This window comes from Styela clava, chromosome 7, assembly GCF_964204865.1.
Source record: "Styela clava chromosome 7, kaStyClav1.hap1.2, whole genome shotgun sequence".
NCBI lineage: Eukaryota > Metazoa > Chordata > Ascidiacea > Stolidobranchia > Styelidae > Styela > Styela clava.
In genome coordinates, this window is record NC_135256.1 from 18,992,863 (window position 1) to 19,009,803 (window position 16,941).

The window sequence follows — 16,941 nt, forward strand, 5'->3', positions numbered from 1 at the left end:
CACAAATTCTATCTATCCCCTTAAGTCAGCGACAAATATATTGCTATTGCGATATGCTGGTTGAATACGCTACTTTTCTTCAATATTACACACGAGAGGGAAATATTTGATTGCATTGGGAATCAGCTTTACATCACGTATGATGAATGAATGTATCAGATCAACCGACTCTTATGCCACAACACAAGCAGGTAAATGATTAGTAATAATACGTAGAGGAATAAATGATTAAAATTATTCACTGATGTTTATATTTTGTCGTACAGACCGGTGATAAAGAAATCAGAAATTCCTCTAAAACTTTCGTTTGGTCCGCCTGGTATATTATTTCAATATTTGAGTTTTCAGACGGATTGTTGGACTTAACTGTAAAGTACGCACCACATTCAAACGTCTATCACTGTTGTTATGGTCACGACAGTTGCGACTGTTAATATGTGAAAAAAATTATTTATTCTAATTTCATTTTTTTGATGATTCTAAATTTTACTATCAATTGATTTACACAGTATATTCAAAACATTCCACGTTGCCATGATGTAACAGCTATCAGTAGTCGTATTGAATCTATTCAACTGTCAGTTGAAAGCATGGTACCTTGCACATAACACCACCTTGCACCTAAAAAATATGCACGATAGCATAAATTCGCTCAGGCCTTTAAGGAATCCACCTCAAAACAATATCGTCAGATGAGGAAATTTTCAGTAGATCTGAAATAGATGTTCGCGAGGAAATGATGGCTTAACAACCCAATTTATTTTGTAGAACTATAATAGGCATGGTTGCAGATGCATGGACTTGATCGTGGCTCCTGAGGTTCAAAAACTTTCAGGTGCGAACCATGATTAAGCGTGGAATTTATTCTAACATTTGTTCACTCTATTCAAGCATGACTGAAGATATTTTCACAACACTTATTATTACACGTTATTATATTGCATAGTCGGTGTTACTTTCCATGATGTTACGGTATATATGAATTATACGCATTCCTTTCATTTTTCGTAAACACCTAATAACATTAAGAGTTTTAACAGAAATTGAATTTTCTTTTTCAGCTGGAATATTGAATAATATACTTTCGAAGTAAAATTTCAAAATTGTAATTTTTAAATCAAATTCAATATATACAGTCGTCATTTTTATGAACGGTAATATTTCAAGTTTTACTTTCTGTATGGAGTAGTCAATTTAAAATAAACATGTCATGGTTCAGCAAGAAATTAGGCAAAAAACTAAGAAATTCGTGACTTTTAACACAGCAAACATTCAAGGCTGCAGTGGAAGCGAGGAACAATCAGGATTCGAGATTAGCGACAAAAACTACAACAAATGGATCCGAGATGAATATGTGAAAGAACACGGTCATATCAGCGTCAAGAATGATTCAAATAAAAATCATTCTTGGAAAATGGATAGAACATCCTCACAAATGAAACCGAGTTGGACATTTGCCTCGCCTTCTGCAGATGGACAACTCTATGTAACATACAACATGAATGAAAACGGTAATGAAGTCACAATGGAATACCCGATGAAAAAGCAGGGCGAAAAGGGAATGTAAATATTTTTTGTACTGTGATAGGAAAACATAAAATTATTTATTTACCTATATGAGTTTTTAATAAACACTAATAAATAACACTAATAACTGCATTTTTACATCTTAAAACAATCACCAGTTTTCAAAACGATTACATTTTTACATGGAGATACTTTGCAATATAGAGTCAGTTCATTACATAGAGTTTTTTGTTTTTGTTTTACAGTAATTTCACTATGTTATTGCAAGCTGGTGGAAGAATGTTGTTCCGTGCTGAGTCCTCGCCGAACCGTTATCTTGTGCAAAATCAAGACGGTCAATTAGGGATGAAAACAATTGATGATCCCACTGATGAAATGGAATGGATGATCAGCTTTACCACACATCCATTGGACACACTGAGGCAAGAAATTTGGCTATAATTCACGCTGAGCCATATTTTTCATAAACAAAGACGACTCATTATTTTATTTCAACTTTTAATTTTTGAAACGATTTATATACCATTGATTCCAACCTACATAACGTCCAAACTTACTCACAGCGGTATTGCGACAATTGAATTGAATTTTTGGGGCATAAACATGGTTTTAGATTCACATGGACAGAGTTCTTGATAATATAATATATAATACCTTATCGTTCACGATAATTTTGCATATATATATGAATTACTATAAACAAGTATACTTTGGTACTTTCATCGAATATATATTTATCGCATCCCTAAGCAGAATACTTGACGAAAATAGAGAGAGATATTCTTCACAGCTAACAGGGAATGTTGCTCAATTCACAAAAATCCTGTTTATTTCTTAGCACACCATCGCGGTATAGTGCACAGATAAAAAATGGCACTCAGTCCAAAAAATGGAAATCTTCTGGTTCTGCTGAAAACCATCCTGTTCAGCAAATACAAACCAGTAGCCCGGAGAACTGGACAATTACACTCGGTACCGGTAACATTCTTAAGTTTTCATCTGGAAGTTGGTACATCAATAAATATCTACTTTTTGGGAATTCGAGCAGTGCGACGTAAGACATTAATTGTGGTATTTAACTAAAAAAATAACAACCAGAGAAATGTACTTATGTTTATTTACAACAGAAATTTCCAATATACCAAAGCGGGACCAGGAGTTACACTTCTTTGTAACGACAACAAAGAATACATTTATGGTCCAGAAGATGACGGGGATTTGGAGTGGAAGATATCGGTTTCCGAAGCTACGGTTTGGGAGCTACTTATAAACATGTAGCATTTATTGGTTGCCGAGCAACCATCCTTCTTTCCGAAATACCCATCGAGAAGAGTGAAACAGTGTAAACTGTGCGCAACTGGGACGAGCTAACAAAGCTAATAGCTAATTAATAACACAATCCTATTCAACAATCCTTGTTTATTGTAAATGTTGTGTAATGAGCCACGGATGCGCCATTTTAAAACAAACTCTCAAGTTAACAAAATCATTATCGTAACAGAATATATATTTCAGTGGTGTGCATCAGGCCGCACATGGGCCACAACTATGCCCGCTGGGCCATGTAATGTGGCCCTATTCAACACTTCAATTTTTTTATTATCAAATAAAAACACGCTGGCATGGGCATAAATAAATGATTTTTTTCTTTTGTCGCTGCTTTAAATCTTTTGCCCTTATTACTGTAACGCTAAGCGATAGCTGCATTTTTATGTGGCCCAGCTGGATTTCTGAAGTTGGTTATATGGCCCACAGACAAAAATGTTGCACACCACTAATCTATTGCATTATATTTAAAAATATTTACGTATATATATCAATCTTTTCATATTTCTACGAAATAATTAATTGATGGCTACAGCGTTAGTTAGAAATATTTGACAATAGTGTTAAAACGTCATTTTAGCTTGCTATTCAGGACCGTGGTTTGTAAAAATGAGATGCCAATTAGTGACCACGAATATTGTAAATACAACTAGATGCTGCATGTGTTCAGTATATTTACGTTACAAAATTGGATCGTTTTGTGGTATGTGCCGAGAAGAATCGATAAACATTATTTTTATCCAATTTCAGAACTAGGAAGAAATTAATTAATTTTCGCCAAAATTTTGGAATACAATATTTTTATACTGAAAAGTGGCACCCACATGGGGTACTTAATACAAACTCGTGGTCTTGTCGTCGAGAACGTGTCAAAAGCATAATTGATATGTATTAGTTATGTTGTTATGTAACTACAAAACTACACCAAATTGGCCCAATTCGTGAAAAAAACGTATGAAAAACAGAATTGATTATTCCCGCAATAGCAATTATCGTTTTTTCAAAATCCAATTTCAAATTTTAATAGCCTTTCGGTGCCATCTCATGTAAAAATAAATTTTATTTCCAGTAAAATTCTAATAACGTAAATTCGAAACATTCTGGTAAAAACTAATTCACTATATTTACACTAACTTTTTGCTATCTGGTTGCGATATATGTGAAATCTCTAAAGAATAAAAACTGCATTGCAAGCAATCGGGAGTAATATGTATGAAAAGAGGTACACGATTGTAAATATTCTACAAAGTTTAATGTAACAGCACCAGTATAAGGTTTATTCAACGTTAGGAAACGACGACAAAGGATGCTGGGTCGGGTTGTTAGTTTATTCTTTGGAGCAATAACGAGCAGTCAATAGGCCATGCACTCAAGTAATACGCGAAATGTTTTATTCGCTTCTTAAATAGAGAGAAAAATAAATGTTTATGAATGTTTTTATATCAACATTTATGCTGGTCGTCGAAAGTCTTTAACTGGCATACAATGTTTCGTCTCTCAATCTGTTCCTTGTATAATATTTCAGACTCTTTACAAGGGAGAAAGTGCTTTCATAAATGAAGCGCCCCCGAACATTGATAACATGCCGTTTTAGATTATATTCTTTTGGCGCCGACATAACTTGCAGCTCAGTTTTTAGTTTTCTATGTAGCCTATAGAGCAGCGGTCCCCAAACTATGGGTCGCGACTCACTGGTTGGTCGCAAAAGGAATCTTAGTGGGTCGTGAAAAGATGTAAAAAGCTTTGTTTAATTATACTGGTTATTAGAATCGGTGGCGACTCGAATACGTAAATCTTCATAAAAACAAAAGAAATTAAATTGAATTTAAATTCTAATCTGTGAAAGTCTCCTTTTTGCGATCTTCTCAAAGGAACAAAATTTGCTACACAACCGTGTTTCCCCGAAATTTAGACAGGATTTAGATTTATTTTATTTTGAAAAAGAACACTATGTTTTTTTTGGAAAAGGTCTTTTGTGTTCATTTATCAAAAAAAAAAATTACATTGTAGAAAATCACGAGATGGGTCACCATAAGCTGTAGTAATAAATAGTGGGTCCCAACTCTAAAAAGTTTGGGAACCACTGCTTTAGAGATATTATTAACAAATATTCCCGAAGAAGGAGATATATAGAATCAATTTGTAGAAGTTTTAAGTCAGTCAAATGTGTCGAAATCGAATAACTGACTTTTAAACCAGTTTAGGCTGGCCAAGAATATTATTCAATTACGCCACCAAAGTCACTTTTGTCCACTGCCGGTCTCAGCTATCTCTGTCACAAGTAAATCAAACGACATCAGAGATGCGACAATGTGTCAGAAGATTTTCCCGGTTGTTTTAATGACGAAACAATACTAAAATGCTATTTTGTGGTCATCACCAGTTGTTACCTATATCAGAAAATGTGACCTGGGTATAGACTAAGTATGCTGTAGGCTAGGAGGTCGTGGATAAAAATATTAAATGTGACTACTAATTGACAAACCTGTATTTTAGCCTCTAATCAACTTTTTATAACTGGAAATCGCTATTTTGTTTCAACAACAGATGAGTATAAAAAAACTAGATGAAGTTCTCAATGAGTCTAATTAGTCGAGTTACCAGAACACATAAAATAACGGTTGATAATCACAACTAACGGTTTATTTTTTTACAACGTAGATAGGTAAGTGCAGATAAGATAAGACACGGTTCGAAACTATAAATATAATGTGTAATGATTAGAGATATCTTAAAAAATTTCACATCTTTTGTCTTTCCTCAAAAAATATTCGTTGTTTGTTGTTAGCATTGGAATGATAATAAATCTCCTGTACAGCGTCTGTGACGTCACCCCGATAATCATCACCTTCTGGTTTATGCAAATGAATGCATATATGAGTGGACAATAGTACACAGAATTGCACTGCACGGCATTTAGTATATATAAAAACTGAAAGCAATTGTTTGTGGAGTTAAAAAATCATTTTTTGATGAAGTGACTAAATTTTCTTGTTGAAATATGATAGTTGAATGCCTTCTTAATGATGTTTGCGACAGTATATGGTGATCCATCGCAAGATGAAACAGAAGATAATACCACTTTGTGGCAAAACTCACTGTATAACGCAAATATTTAAATTACAAGGTGAGATATGGCCGAGTTTCATTTTTGATCATGTACCCATTTTTTATAACTTTATCAAGAGGTATAGAGTTGCTGTGGCTTACAGTAATCAATATCTTATATTTCTATGTAATACGTCGCACCTTTTTACGCACAACCTTTACACAAACTGAATTTCTAATTGTGATATTATGGAAATTGGAAGGATAGCATTTTTAAAAATTTAGCATAACTATCATATCTTGCATTTAAACATATTCAACCATAAATAAAACAATCTGACTGATCGCATGTATCCTCAGTCATAATACATTCTGTAAAATGTGAAGTATGTACTGCCATTTAAATTTTAGTTATTTGTCGTTTATATATTGTTGCTGAATGGGTTTGTATAATCTAATACAAGTACTGCTGATGCAACTTGTGGCAGTACAGATAGTTATATGTGAGCATTAAACCAGAATGAATACATTACATAGAAATTGGATCATTTCATACACAGTAGTTCTTCACCTATAAGTTAAAAGGACGTTAGAGAAATCTCTAAATCTGCAATAAAATATCAAAGACTACAATTTATTTTATTACAATAAACATTCATTTTACAATGATACCCGGTAGTCGATCAAAAACTTCGAGTAGTACTCGAATAATGCTGCGGTATTCAAACGGAAATTCGGATCTCGAACACCCGAGCCGAGCGAAGCGCGCGACCAAGTGAGATGACGCCACCGGAACTTACCCGAAACGTGCATCTCGATACAGGTCAAGACTGACAGACGATAATCGGCGCTCCCGTAATATGTGAACCAAGATGGCGGACACCTGAACATAGTATGTGTACCAGGTTAGGGTTAGGCCATAATTTTATTCCAATTTTCCTTATTTTAGTTCTACTACGAGTTCAGGGACTAGCCAAGGGCCTCCTGTAGTATTTGTACCTGAAATTATGGCCTAATCCTAACCTGATCCGCCATCTTGGTTCACATACTACGCGAGTACGGGAGATAGTCTTAGTATGCAGTTGAGAGTTTTCACATCGTCAGTTCGTCCTAGTACATAATATTAAAGCAAAGAAGTTCCCAAAAATCTCACTAAGCAAAAAATTCATTCAATGTTTATTTCTTATTTTTTTTATTATTTTATTCTGCTATATCTCATTAAATAACTTAAGCTGTATGAATGCATGGGTTTTAGTCTTTTCGTTTGTTGTTTGTTTCAGTTGATAAAAATAAAAATGTATCATAGAATGACAAAAAAGTTGTGCGCTTACTCAGCAGTTATTTTTAAAACGGCCCGCGATAGCAAATAGGTTAGTCACCTCTGATAGATGTTGGATTGAACTAACGATAACTAATTGATATGCTTGAAACATAGGGCTGATGTCGTAGCTTTTTGCTATAAGAGTAACTTCTAAATGTCTGCTACGATACGTGTTAAGTTGAATATAATTGAAAATTAAACAATTCACTGCGAAGGTATTATCGGATACTGGTCTTGTGTCATATACGTGTTGAACTTGTTCAGATCGTGCTAAGTTTGCCTGAGGGCATTCAACATCATAAAGTAGACGAGGTTAAGGCAACTTAAAATTAATATCCCACAGAATTTCTATAATTCACTATGTACGACAGTGATATTGGAATTAACTGAAGGCAAAAGTATTCATAGGGTATACTATTGTAGTAAAAAGTGCTGATATGACGATTTCTTGAGCAACAGTGATATTATATTTGTATGCCTGCTGCAGGTCCAAAGGTGGCAATTCAGAAACGATTGTGTTTTAGGAAAGACAGAGTTTCGCTTGCAAATCATGTGTAAGAAGTGAGCTGTGTTTGCTTTTAGTGTAGGCCTTGCTACCTAAAATTTTAATGCTTGACTTATTAGTTGAGATATAAGATTTTTCTATCAGCTCACAAGAACTACTCGAGACTATTTTTTTTGTTAGAAAAATGGCATAAATTTGAATGCTAACAAATGAATATATGTTCTAGTATAGTCAATGAACATTTTTGCGTTATTAATTTGCTCAAAACGAGGTCGTACGCACTACGAGGTAGGAAAGCTACAGGTAACCACTGAAATGCTTATGGAGCTACCGGAACTATATAGATTTAAAGTGGTGCATGCCATTAAACGTGAGACTCGAACTAAGTCAAGCCAATACGATCAGTAAAACAACGATGAGATGTTGAATATCACCCAGAATAATAAAATCTATACGTTGAAACATGTCTTTGAAACCAAATTATGTTATTGCTCTTGAGAAATTCTTCTTGTGAGAAAACCTTATGCGTAAATCAGCTATTTGTTGGTGAATCTGATTTCGAACGCTTAAACAGTACGGAGTACAGTGCGGAGGTGCTCTTTTCGGACCCGATAAATTTGATCATGTAAGATGGGTTTCGTCGGAGTTAGATAGAGCGTGTATATCAAATATGCAGACAAAATCATCGACCATATGCGTGCAGATACAATTGTATGAATGTCTAGAAAGTTACTCAGGACAGATATCCCTTTTTTACTTGAGAAAATTCCTGCGTTTTAAGCATAAAAATCCAACAAAATAAAAGTAAAGAAAAATAGTAACACAGAACCTCAAACTATTACAGTTTGAGTACAATGCGAGATCTAAATTTTCCTGCGTAACTCGTATCGCTGTTTATCATTTTATTGTTTGCGTTTCAGTTTTGTGTACGACGTAGTAATATATTTGCAATGTTCACAAGGTTTAATCCCGATTAGAGCGTGTTTTTCTTCTATTATAGCGTGTTTCACTGGTCTAAATTGCCCAGGTGATAGTTTACTTCGCATAGTTAAATCACATTTAAAACTTTGGCAAATATTTCGTATTTCGACTTATATGTTTGTTATTTTGAGGCTGACTTCAAAACAAAATATCTTATGTATTCTAAGGCCAACCTTACTAGCAAGCTTAAAGTGTAATTAAAGCAATTGTTTAATTTAAACCAGAGTTCGGTGATTTCAATAAAGTTTGAATCTGAAAATTGCGTGTTCTATACCCAATTGCACCCCGAATTGAAATGCACCTCAAAATTTCTAATTGCTGTATTGTAGTGTATGTTACTTGCTAGGCACAATCGGGAAGTTACTTCCAAACTGCTATATATATATTGCATATTTTTCATTTCAGGATGGATTTTGAAAATAATCCTTCTGCTTCTCAATCAAAAATACTTTTGATATTGAATTAGTTTTACTGTCAAAAATTCGATTGCAGGAATATTAAGTGCACACTTTTGTTGATACTCCCGTAGTGTGTGTACCAGGATAGGGTTAGGCCATAATTTTATTCCGATTTTCCTTATTTTGGTTCTATTTCCTCCATATTAGTACACATACTTCAGGAACGCCATATTGTTTACTGTATCAATAAAGTATCACTTTATTTCAGGTCGGTAAAAATTTCGAAACTTTGTTAAAATGATTCGCAGACGCCGTGGAATATTACTTCTGTCTGGAATTTCTATCTCTATTTTCTTTTTGTTGCACGAAAAAATAAGTTCAAATATTTCATTGTCACCATCAAACGAACAAATAGTGCAGATGCACGAGGAATTTGAAACTGCAGATAAAAGTCTAGAGGGTATGAAAGAAGCAAAAAAAGAATCCAGTTTAGAGGAAGAAATACCCCACATCAAAAAAGAACCAATAAACAGAAAGCTCAAAAATTCCAAACAACAGACACTACCACGACACCAGAATGAAGAAATGAAAGAAAACATAAACAAAGTCAAGAACGAAAGGCTAACACGAAAAGCAACGCCGAAGAAGAATATTTTAACTCAGAAATCACAACTTTTTCAGGCAGATCCAGAAAATGATGCAAAAACGGCAGCAAGGTTCCAAAAGAGAGTCAAAACAATGAAAAGTCGTTGCCCAGCATGGAAGCATTCCCCATTCAAGTAAGTAAACTGCACTAAACCTCCTGGACCTATCAAATATGCTCGCGACTTAACTGCAAACCCTTTCAGGTCGATGAAATTTTTGCCTCGATGTGCTTATATATGAAACGCGTTCTTCTGAAATTTCGGAACTTGTCCCTACAAAAAAGCTGTTTTTAGACTAGGTTGTACCGTTTACTGTCAGTGTACTTATCAAATAAAAATAAACTTTATGCCCAATTTTTTCCAAGATTTCAGTTATATGTAATTCACTATATATCACAGCTATTTTCCTGGTAGTATCTATATTGGCTGCTTCAAGCTTAGGGTCATTTGGTATGTACTGACCTGTAATTCTACACTATGATTCTTTATTATCCCTGTATCTCTTGGAACTTCAGTGTTCGCTCGTTACTGCGCTCAGATATCAATCTTCTTTGTTTCTAAGTGATCGTGTGACCTCGCTCCAAGATGTGTTCCTTTTAGGGTAGGATTTGCATATTTATCCAGGCGGAGAGGAATGTCGAAAAGACGGCCTAATTATATGGCGAACCAAGGCCTCTCGTCCGGTTACCAGTCCAATTAACCAGTTATTTGTTTTCGGAAGCATGTACCTTTTACTTCTGACAGAGTGTGCGTGAATTAGCTTTTTGAAAAACAAATTTGCACTTGCGTTTTCTACCAGATTTTGTATTCACTAGAATATACAGAATACATCTTTGAATGAAAGTGGATCAGTAATTCGTAACTCATGATGATTGTAATGATATAATTAAATGATATTCTGGGCCCCTCATTTGATATCTCCGACATATTGCTGTTATGGAATTCCTTTCTCGTGGGATTATATTTGAAAATTGTGTAACTTTGTTTGCATGTGATACCATTCCTACACTATGAGCAATTTTTCTCATTACAATTATTCTTTTTCTTTCAGAAAAAATTGGGTGGTGAACAAAAACTTTCTGATCAATTACCCCCGACGACTTTTAATATGTGCAGTTCCAAAAGCAGGGAGTACGAGTTGGCACATGACTATTTGGGCCATGCGAAGGATACAAGCAGGTCTCGACCCAAACACGACATATTATACGTATGAGGACACAGTTGAAAATCATCACACAGCTGAAAAATTGTCGACCAATAAGGGAAAGGAGATGATATATTATAATGAAGGTGATGACGATATGTACCTAAATCCACCAACTGCGAAAGCTCGAAGATTATTACTGGTGAGTAGTTTGGTTTGAGTTTGAGGCTGTTTGAGTATTCGACGTGATAAGTCATTACGATCATATCATCGTCTATTTCATATTAAGTTATACGTACAATTTGTGGGCTCATTAAAATTTTATGAAGTATTAATATCGTGTACGGTAAATTCGCCGCAGGAAGTTTCGCCGCATAGGAAAATTTGCCGCATGAAAAATCGCCGCAAGCGCATTTTGCTGTAAAACAAGTATTTGTGATAGCATGAAAAATCACCACAAGAGCATTATGCTGCAAACAAGTATAAGTGATAAAAACTGTTAGGTTTATAGGGTTAGAGTATGCATTTGAATAACGAATTTTTTTGAAATAAAGAGGTACCCAAAAACCTAACTGTTCTTATCACAAATACTTGTTTTACAGCAAATTGCTCTTGCGGGAATTTTTCACGCGGCGATTTTTCCTATGCGACGAAATTTCTTGCGGCGAGATTTTCTACGGCAAAATTTCCTGCGGCGAATTTTCCTAAAACCATTAATATACCTTTGATAGGGTACGCGATGCAAATTACCGCAGATGCGGTCGCGCTCACCAACACCATTGCAATATAATGACAGTCATATGTCCATAAATTTTGTGAACACTTTACAACTTGTCTGATTTATTTTATATAGACACGTCATCCATTCGCTCGGATGATATCCGGATGGCATCAGAAATTTCTACCATATTCCTCGTACGCAGACCTGATGTTCAAGCGTTATCCAACATTGAAGAGCTATGTGTAAGTAGGAAGCATAATAACTAATGTTATGGTAGGCTATGGTTTCATCACATATACTTGTATTGAGGTTTATTGAGTGTATATTTTAATATATCTGTATTTGGACTGGATGTGAATCTTTACAATATACGAACATTTGGCATTCAATATATTGTGTGCAATTGGCTTCTGAGGAGTTCAGATCGGAGCTATGTTCAATTAAACGTGTGTCAACTAGGGCTGGAAATGGTTAACCGGTTAATCGGTTAACCGATTTTAGATGGTTAAGGGTTACGATTTATTTTAACCGTTAACTGACATCTCAGGTAAAAATCATCATTATAATTTACAATTACAATTTCTTCAAAAATGATTACGTCATCGCAAAGTAATCTCCTGGACGTTTAATTCAAAAAATAAAATATCAATAACTGTATCGGTAAGTACTCAATAAATGTAAAAATAATTTATGATTTTGAAAATTTGACAATGATAAATTTAGAATCAGTTTTCAGTAAAAATATATTGTTCACGATCTTATTGCAAAATCGTACATTTAATGTGCGCAGTTGATGCTGATTATCCATGATATCTCAAAGTATAATTTGCACATCGAGCACTGAAAATTTGTCACATAAATAGCATTTAATACCAGAATCGGGATTTACTAAAATACTTCCATATGTTCGAAGCACACTGCATATCGCGACCACGAAACTATTTCGATTCGTGAATAATTTTGAGAGGTACCGGGATAAGATCACGCAAAATTGCTTTGTAACCTGAGTGACGTGATAAGCTAAAATTATAAAGTACTGCGTCAAACGTCACGCTGCGGTTAACCGGTTAATTTTACCCGGTTAACAGTTAGAGTGTTTTCCCAGCCCTAGTGTCAACCCAATAAGTGTCAACCCACGTGAGTGAATGCGCAGATATGGTCACTCTCTTCCTATAATATCATACAGCATTACTTGTTAAATTCCACAAATGGTTCTTTTATTTTCTTTGTAATCTATGTCTTTCGTCTAATTAATTTATAGGAGAGAGAAGGATCCGAACCACAGAATGTCTTGGAAGGATTTTGCTGAATTTGTTGCTGACACTGGTACTCGACCTCAATCTTTGGATTATCACTTCACACCAACCGTGGAAATATGCAAACCATGCGACTACGCTTACACATATATACTTAAAGCTGAATCTGTGGACATAGATGAGTCCTGGCTTTTGAGACGACTGAATATCACCGATATAGATGTAGGACGAAAAGGAGTTCCACCGGGTGGAAGTATAGTAAATGCGAACCCTAGTGATAACATAAAGAAACATATGTCGCAGTTGAAATCATCAGTTCGCAGAAAACTTTACGATGTATATAAAGAAGATTTTCTAACGTTTGGATATACTTTTGATTTTCGAACTTTGAATTCTGGAGGATTCGATTAATGGCAACTTAATGCGATACAAAGTATTACACGAAAAACAAGTGATGGCGTACAATGTAATTTGGCAAATGTTCACTCCTGTGCGATCACCTGATATTAGATGCGTTTGAGAGAACAGTCCCAACGATGAGAAAACTACACTGTCGTTCTCACACTTCAAAATTAGTTTTAAACAATACCTCGTCAGCATTTGTAAATCTACTACAAACGATGCAAAATGCATGCAGGAGATTTTCAACTGAAATTGGTTCCAAACCATTTGAAAAGCGACCCCAACCCTCTACTCCCACTTCAGCTATGAACTCAGAAAAATAAAATTTTGAGAAAAAAAAATTTTGCCGTTTGCGAGCCTCCTACAAACAAGAGAGCTATGCTCAAATATAAGGACACGTTCACCGATTCCAGGAAAAGCACCAACATTTAAAGACATCAGTTATAATAGTGAATGCAAGCCTCGCTTTTACGAGTTAGTTCAGTGTCAACGCGCTGTGTTACGATACCGGAACTGCCCTATCTTAAGAAGTTCCTGTCTTGTGACAGCGTGAATTGAAATTGCAAGATGGTTCGACTCGCATCTGTAGTAATACCAACGATCCGAGTCACTACTGCAATATAACACAAAGTACGGCACTATTTGCCATTCACCATTTCTCAAATCTTAGCCAGGATTTCGTTACGAACCACCGACGAGAAGTGCCAGCATACACGTCACAAGGTGTCGCTATTTTTTTTTTATTCTGACACATAAAAAACGAATATCTTGAAGTCCACAGAAGTTTTTGAAATAAGTATAAAGAATAGCCTTTTGGCGAAAAAAATCAATCTTAACCATTGAAAACTTGAAAGCAATTGGTCCAGTATTCGAAAAGAAAAGCGATTTTATCATGACGAAGAAGAATATGAACAAGAACAACAACATAATATTGAAACGATTGTTATGTACACTCAAGTGTCCAATGAACAGAATGGAGGCTAGGCTATATTGAGAATACTTAGTCAATTTGATGCTTTCTGAGTTTCTGTCGGAAAGCAAGTAAAGGCCATTCAATAAATCAGAAAGAATGACTGGAAGCATCTAGCGTCCATCAACAGTCTAAACCTAAAAGTTTGACGTCGATTACAACCAGTGATGAGCTGGAGCCGGAACGCACCGGAACGGCGTTCCGGTTGTCAGGCAATTTATTGCATTTCCTTTCCGGTTGTTGAAATAAAATTATGTCATAGAAAGTCTAGTTCTAGTACATCTTGTAAACTTACTTATTAACTTACTTTTGTTACGCCATAATTCTTTTTACATTACAGCAGACAAATATTTAGTGCACAGCAATAACGTGTAATGGATGTTTTGCCGACCTTTGCCCCGTGAAATTTCATCATATATCTTTCTAATAAACACATTCGTATTGAATTGGTATGAATATTCTTGTAATTTTTAACAGACATATACCAGATAATTTCTTTATATTTCATTGTAGTCCTTCGGCTCTATCTTAGGACAGACAAAAATTTGTGGTAGCGTCCGTGTCGTGTTGTAAATATATAATACATTTTCACAAATTAGCTGCGTTCCGGTTGTTACGATTTTCCCAGCTCATCACTGATTACAACCATATTGTGCGTCCTCGCACTAATTCCATTTTTAACAGTGAGGCTCGTCTTGGACTCCAATATGCCAAACCATATATTTAAAAATACTGGAATGGCATCGACAAATTTTTCGACGCAGTGGGTGATGCTCGAAGGAGCTTTTGAACGAAACAGTTGGAACCGGGTTAATAATGATTCAATGCAGAACAAAACAATGCTGCAACAATAATGTATAAACACTAATAAGGGTAAATAAGTCTGTCCTCTCTGTGGCGATGCTGAGTGACGAAATATGTATGAATTGCACTGTTTCCGGATATTCGTATCGCGGTATTCGTAGCTTTTTTTCATTTGTTCCACTTGAGAAGGTCGAATTAACATCCCACCCCTGAATGTTGATAATGAAATAATAAACTAACATTGTGCAACAACTATCATTATTTACGTTTTTCTTATTTTTATATATAACCTTAGAATTAATTAGTACTGTATAACTTTAACCCTGGAGTAAATATCTGCACGAGCAGAAATTGTCAATCTGTTTGCTTACATGTCCATACTGCATGTAGCATGTACAAAAAACACTAATACTTTCAGATTTACGCAGGTACTTTTAGTTTATTGTAATCTAACTATACATAAATTACAAATTTAGGGGTTCCACACCTCTGCTTATTTAGGGTTACCATATTTTTTGACTCCAAAGCGGGACGATTCAAAAGACACGACCCCGTTAGCTGTGATACTGTCACTTTACAGTTTTCGATTTTACTACATAGGCCTACATTTAAAGCCATACCGGCTGTATTGAGCATATTGTCATCGAGTTCATGCGCATATTCTCTGTCTAAATATCGGGTTCAGTTCGAAAAATAGAAGGGAATAGACACTAACGATACAAATGATCCGAATTTAGATTTTTTTTATGTACAGCAAAAGGAATAAAGAATAATGAAATAGTCTGCCGTTTCTAAGCATTGAAAGTTTACTTATTCGGCCGAGCATGCTTTTCTGTAGATAACACCTCCAAAAAAAAACGTTGTTCAATGTTACATTCACGTGAACGTCCGAACAGGACCAATTAGAATTGATTTTACATGTGATACGTTCGCTAACAATGTTAGCGGGAAACAGCGGAACAAACAAAATAACGCATTCACCTTCAGTAAGTAGGCTAGCGTTGTGCTACACAGCAACAACAGTAACGAGAACATGTTCGTGTATTATGCTGGATGGCTGAACGCAGTGGTGGGATTCAGCCGATTCGCACCGGTTCTATAGAACCGTCTCACGGAATTTTATGAGATCAGCGAACCGGTTAGCATTACTGGATACTGTCAATGACTTTTGTAACAGAACCGACTTAAAAATATTACTTTTGTGATGGAACCGGCTGACAATAAAATTGAATCCCACCACTGGCTGAACGCCAAAGCGGGACTTTTGACTGACTTATCGGGACGGCGGGACAAGACACTAAAAGCGGGACTGTCCCGCCTAAAGCGGGACGTATGGTAAGCCTATGCTTATTAGGCGTGGCCACATGTTTTCTCTCGCCCCCAAACCCGGAATTCTCAGTGTAGGTATACGTCTAAGTTTTTAGGATTGGAACTTTGCTCTTCGGACCCGAAGCAAAAAGTTGATATTCCCAGACCTAGGGGATGACCGAAATTTTCACCAACACGGGTAATGAAGTCGGATTGCTAATACCCTAACATCTAAATAAACGGAAATTCTCTACACTTTAGATGCCTAAAAGTCGGCAATCGGAATTTGGAAAAAAAACAAATACCGGTACTTGTAAAACTCCACCATTGACCTTTCGTGCTGATCTTTTAAGACAAGTTTGAATCTGTAAAGAATAACCAATTAACTACCCTCGTGGACTAGTGATCATAGAAGCTGCTGCGGTTGGTTGGACATATCCGTCTTATTGGCTTTTCTCTCCTCTGGGTTGAATATAAACATTCCTTCCATAGCATTTTCCGACCAGTAAATTTTTTTTACACAGAACACTGAAAAAAGTGATAATCACACAATTTTGCTGGGAAAGAAAGCCTCGTGAAACAGACG

General features: G+C 35.6%; 2 protein-coding genes across 2 annotated transcripts; both read left to right on the forward strand.

Annotated features, from left to right (window-relative positions):
- The first annotated feature begins 10 nt into the window (after window positions 1–10).
- LOC120328210 (uncharacterized) lies at window positions 11–4,516 on the forward strand. Its single transcript, XM_039394642.2, has 5 exons — window positions 11–191; window positions 1,266–1,563; window positions 1,773–1,949; window positions 2,366–2,581; window positions 2,655–4,516. Exons 1-5 carry the CDS (start codon window positions 140–142, stop codon window positions 2,803–2,805), a joined length of 894 nt encoding a protein of 297 aa, XP_039250576.2. The 5' UTR covers window positions 11–139; the 3' UTR covers window positions 2,806–4,516.
- A 4,858-nt stretch (window positions 4,517–9,374) lies between these two features.
- Window positions 9,375–15,827, forward strand: LOC120328265 (carbohydrate sulfotransferase 10-like). The gene is made up of 4 exons (XM_039394704.2): window positions 9,375–9,885; window positions 10,802–11,096; window positions 11,748–11,857; window positions 12,877–15,827. The coding sequence occupies exons 1-4, from the start codon at window positions 9,404–9,406 to the stop codon at window positions 13,280–13,282; spliced, it is 1,293 nt and encodes a 430-aa protein (XP_039250638.2). The 5' UTR covers window positions 9,375–9,403; the 3' UTR covers window positions 13,283–15,827.
- The last annotated feature ends 1,114 nt before the right edge of the window (window positions 15,828–16,941 follow it).

Excerpts from the sequence above, each read along its gene's own strand:
- LOC120328210 (XM_039394642.2), top strand. The coding sequence starts at position 140 with ATGATGAATGAATGTATCAGATCAACCGACTCTTATGCCACAACACAA. Across the intron at positions 192-1,265 it reads TTATGCCACAACACAAGCAG|CAAACATTCAAGGCTGCAGT; the intron begins GTAAATGATTAG and ends CTTTTAACACAG. Across the intron at positions 1,950-2,365 it reads CATCCATTGGACACACTGAG|CACACCATCGCGGTATAGTG; the intron begins GCAAGAAATTTG and ends TTTATTTCTTAG.
- LOC120328265 (XM_039394704.2), top strand. The coding sequence starts at position 9,404 with ATGATTCGCAGACGCCGTGGAATATTACTTCTGTCTGGAATTTCTATC. Across the intron at positions 9,886-10,801 it reads TGGAAGCATTCCCCATTCAA|AAAAAATTGGGTGGTGAACA; the intron begins GTAAGTAAACTG and ends TTTTTCTTTCAG. Across the intron at positions 11,097-11,747 it reads AAGCTCGAAGATTATTACTG|ACACGTCATCCATTCGCTCG; the intron begins GTGAGTAGTTTG and ends TATTTTATATAG.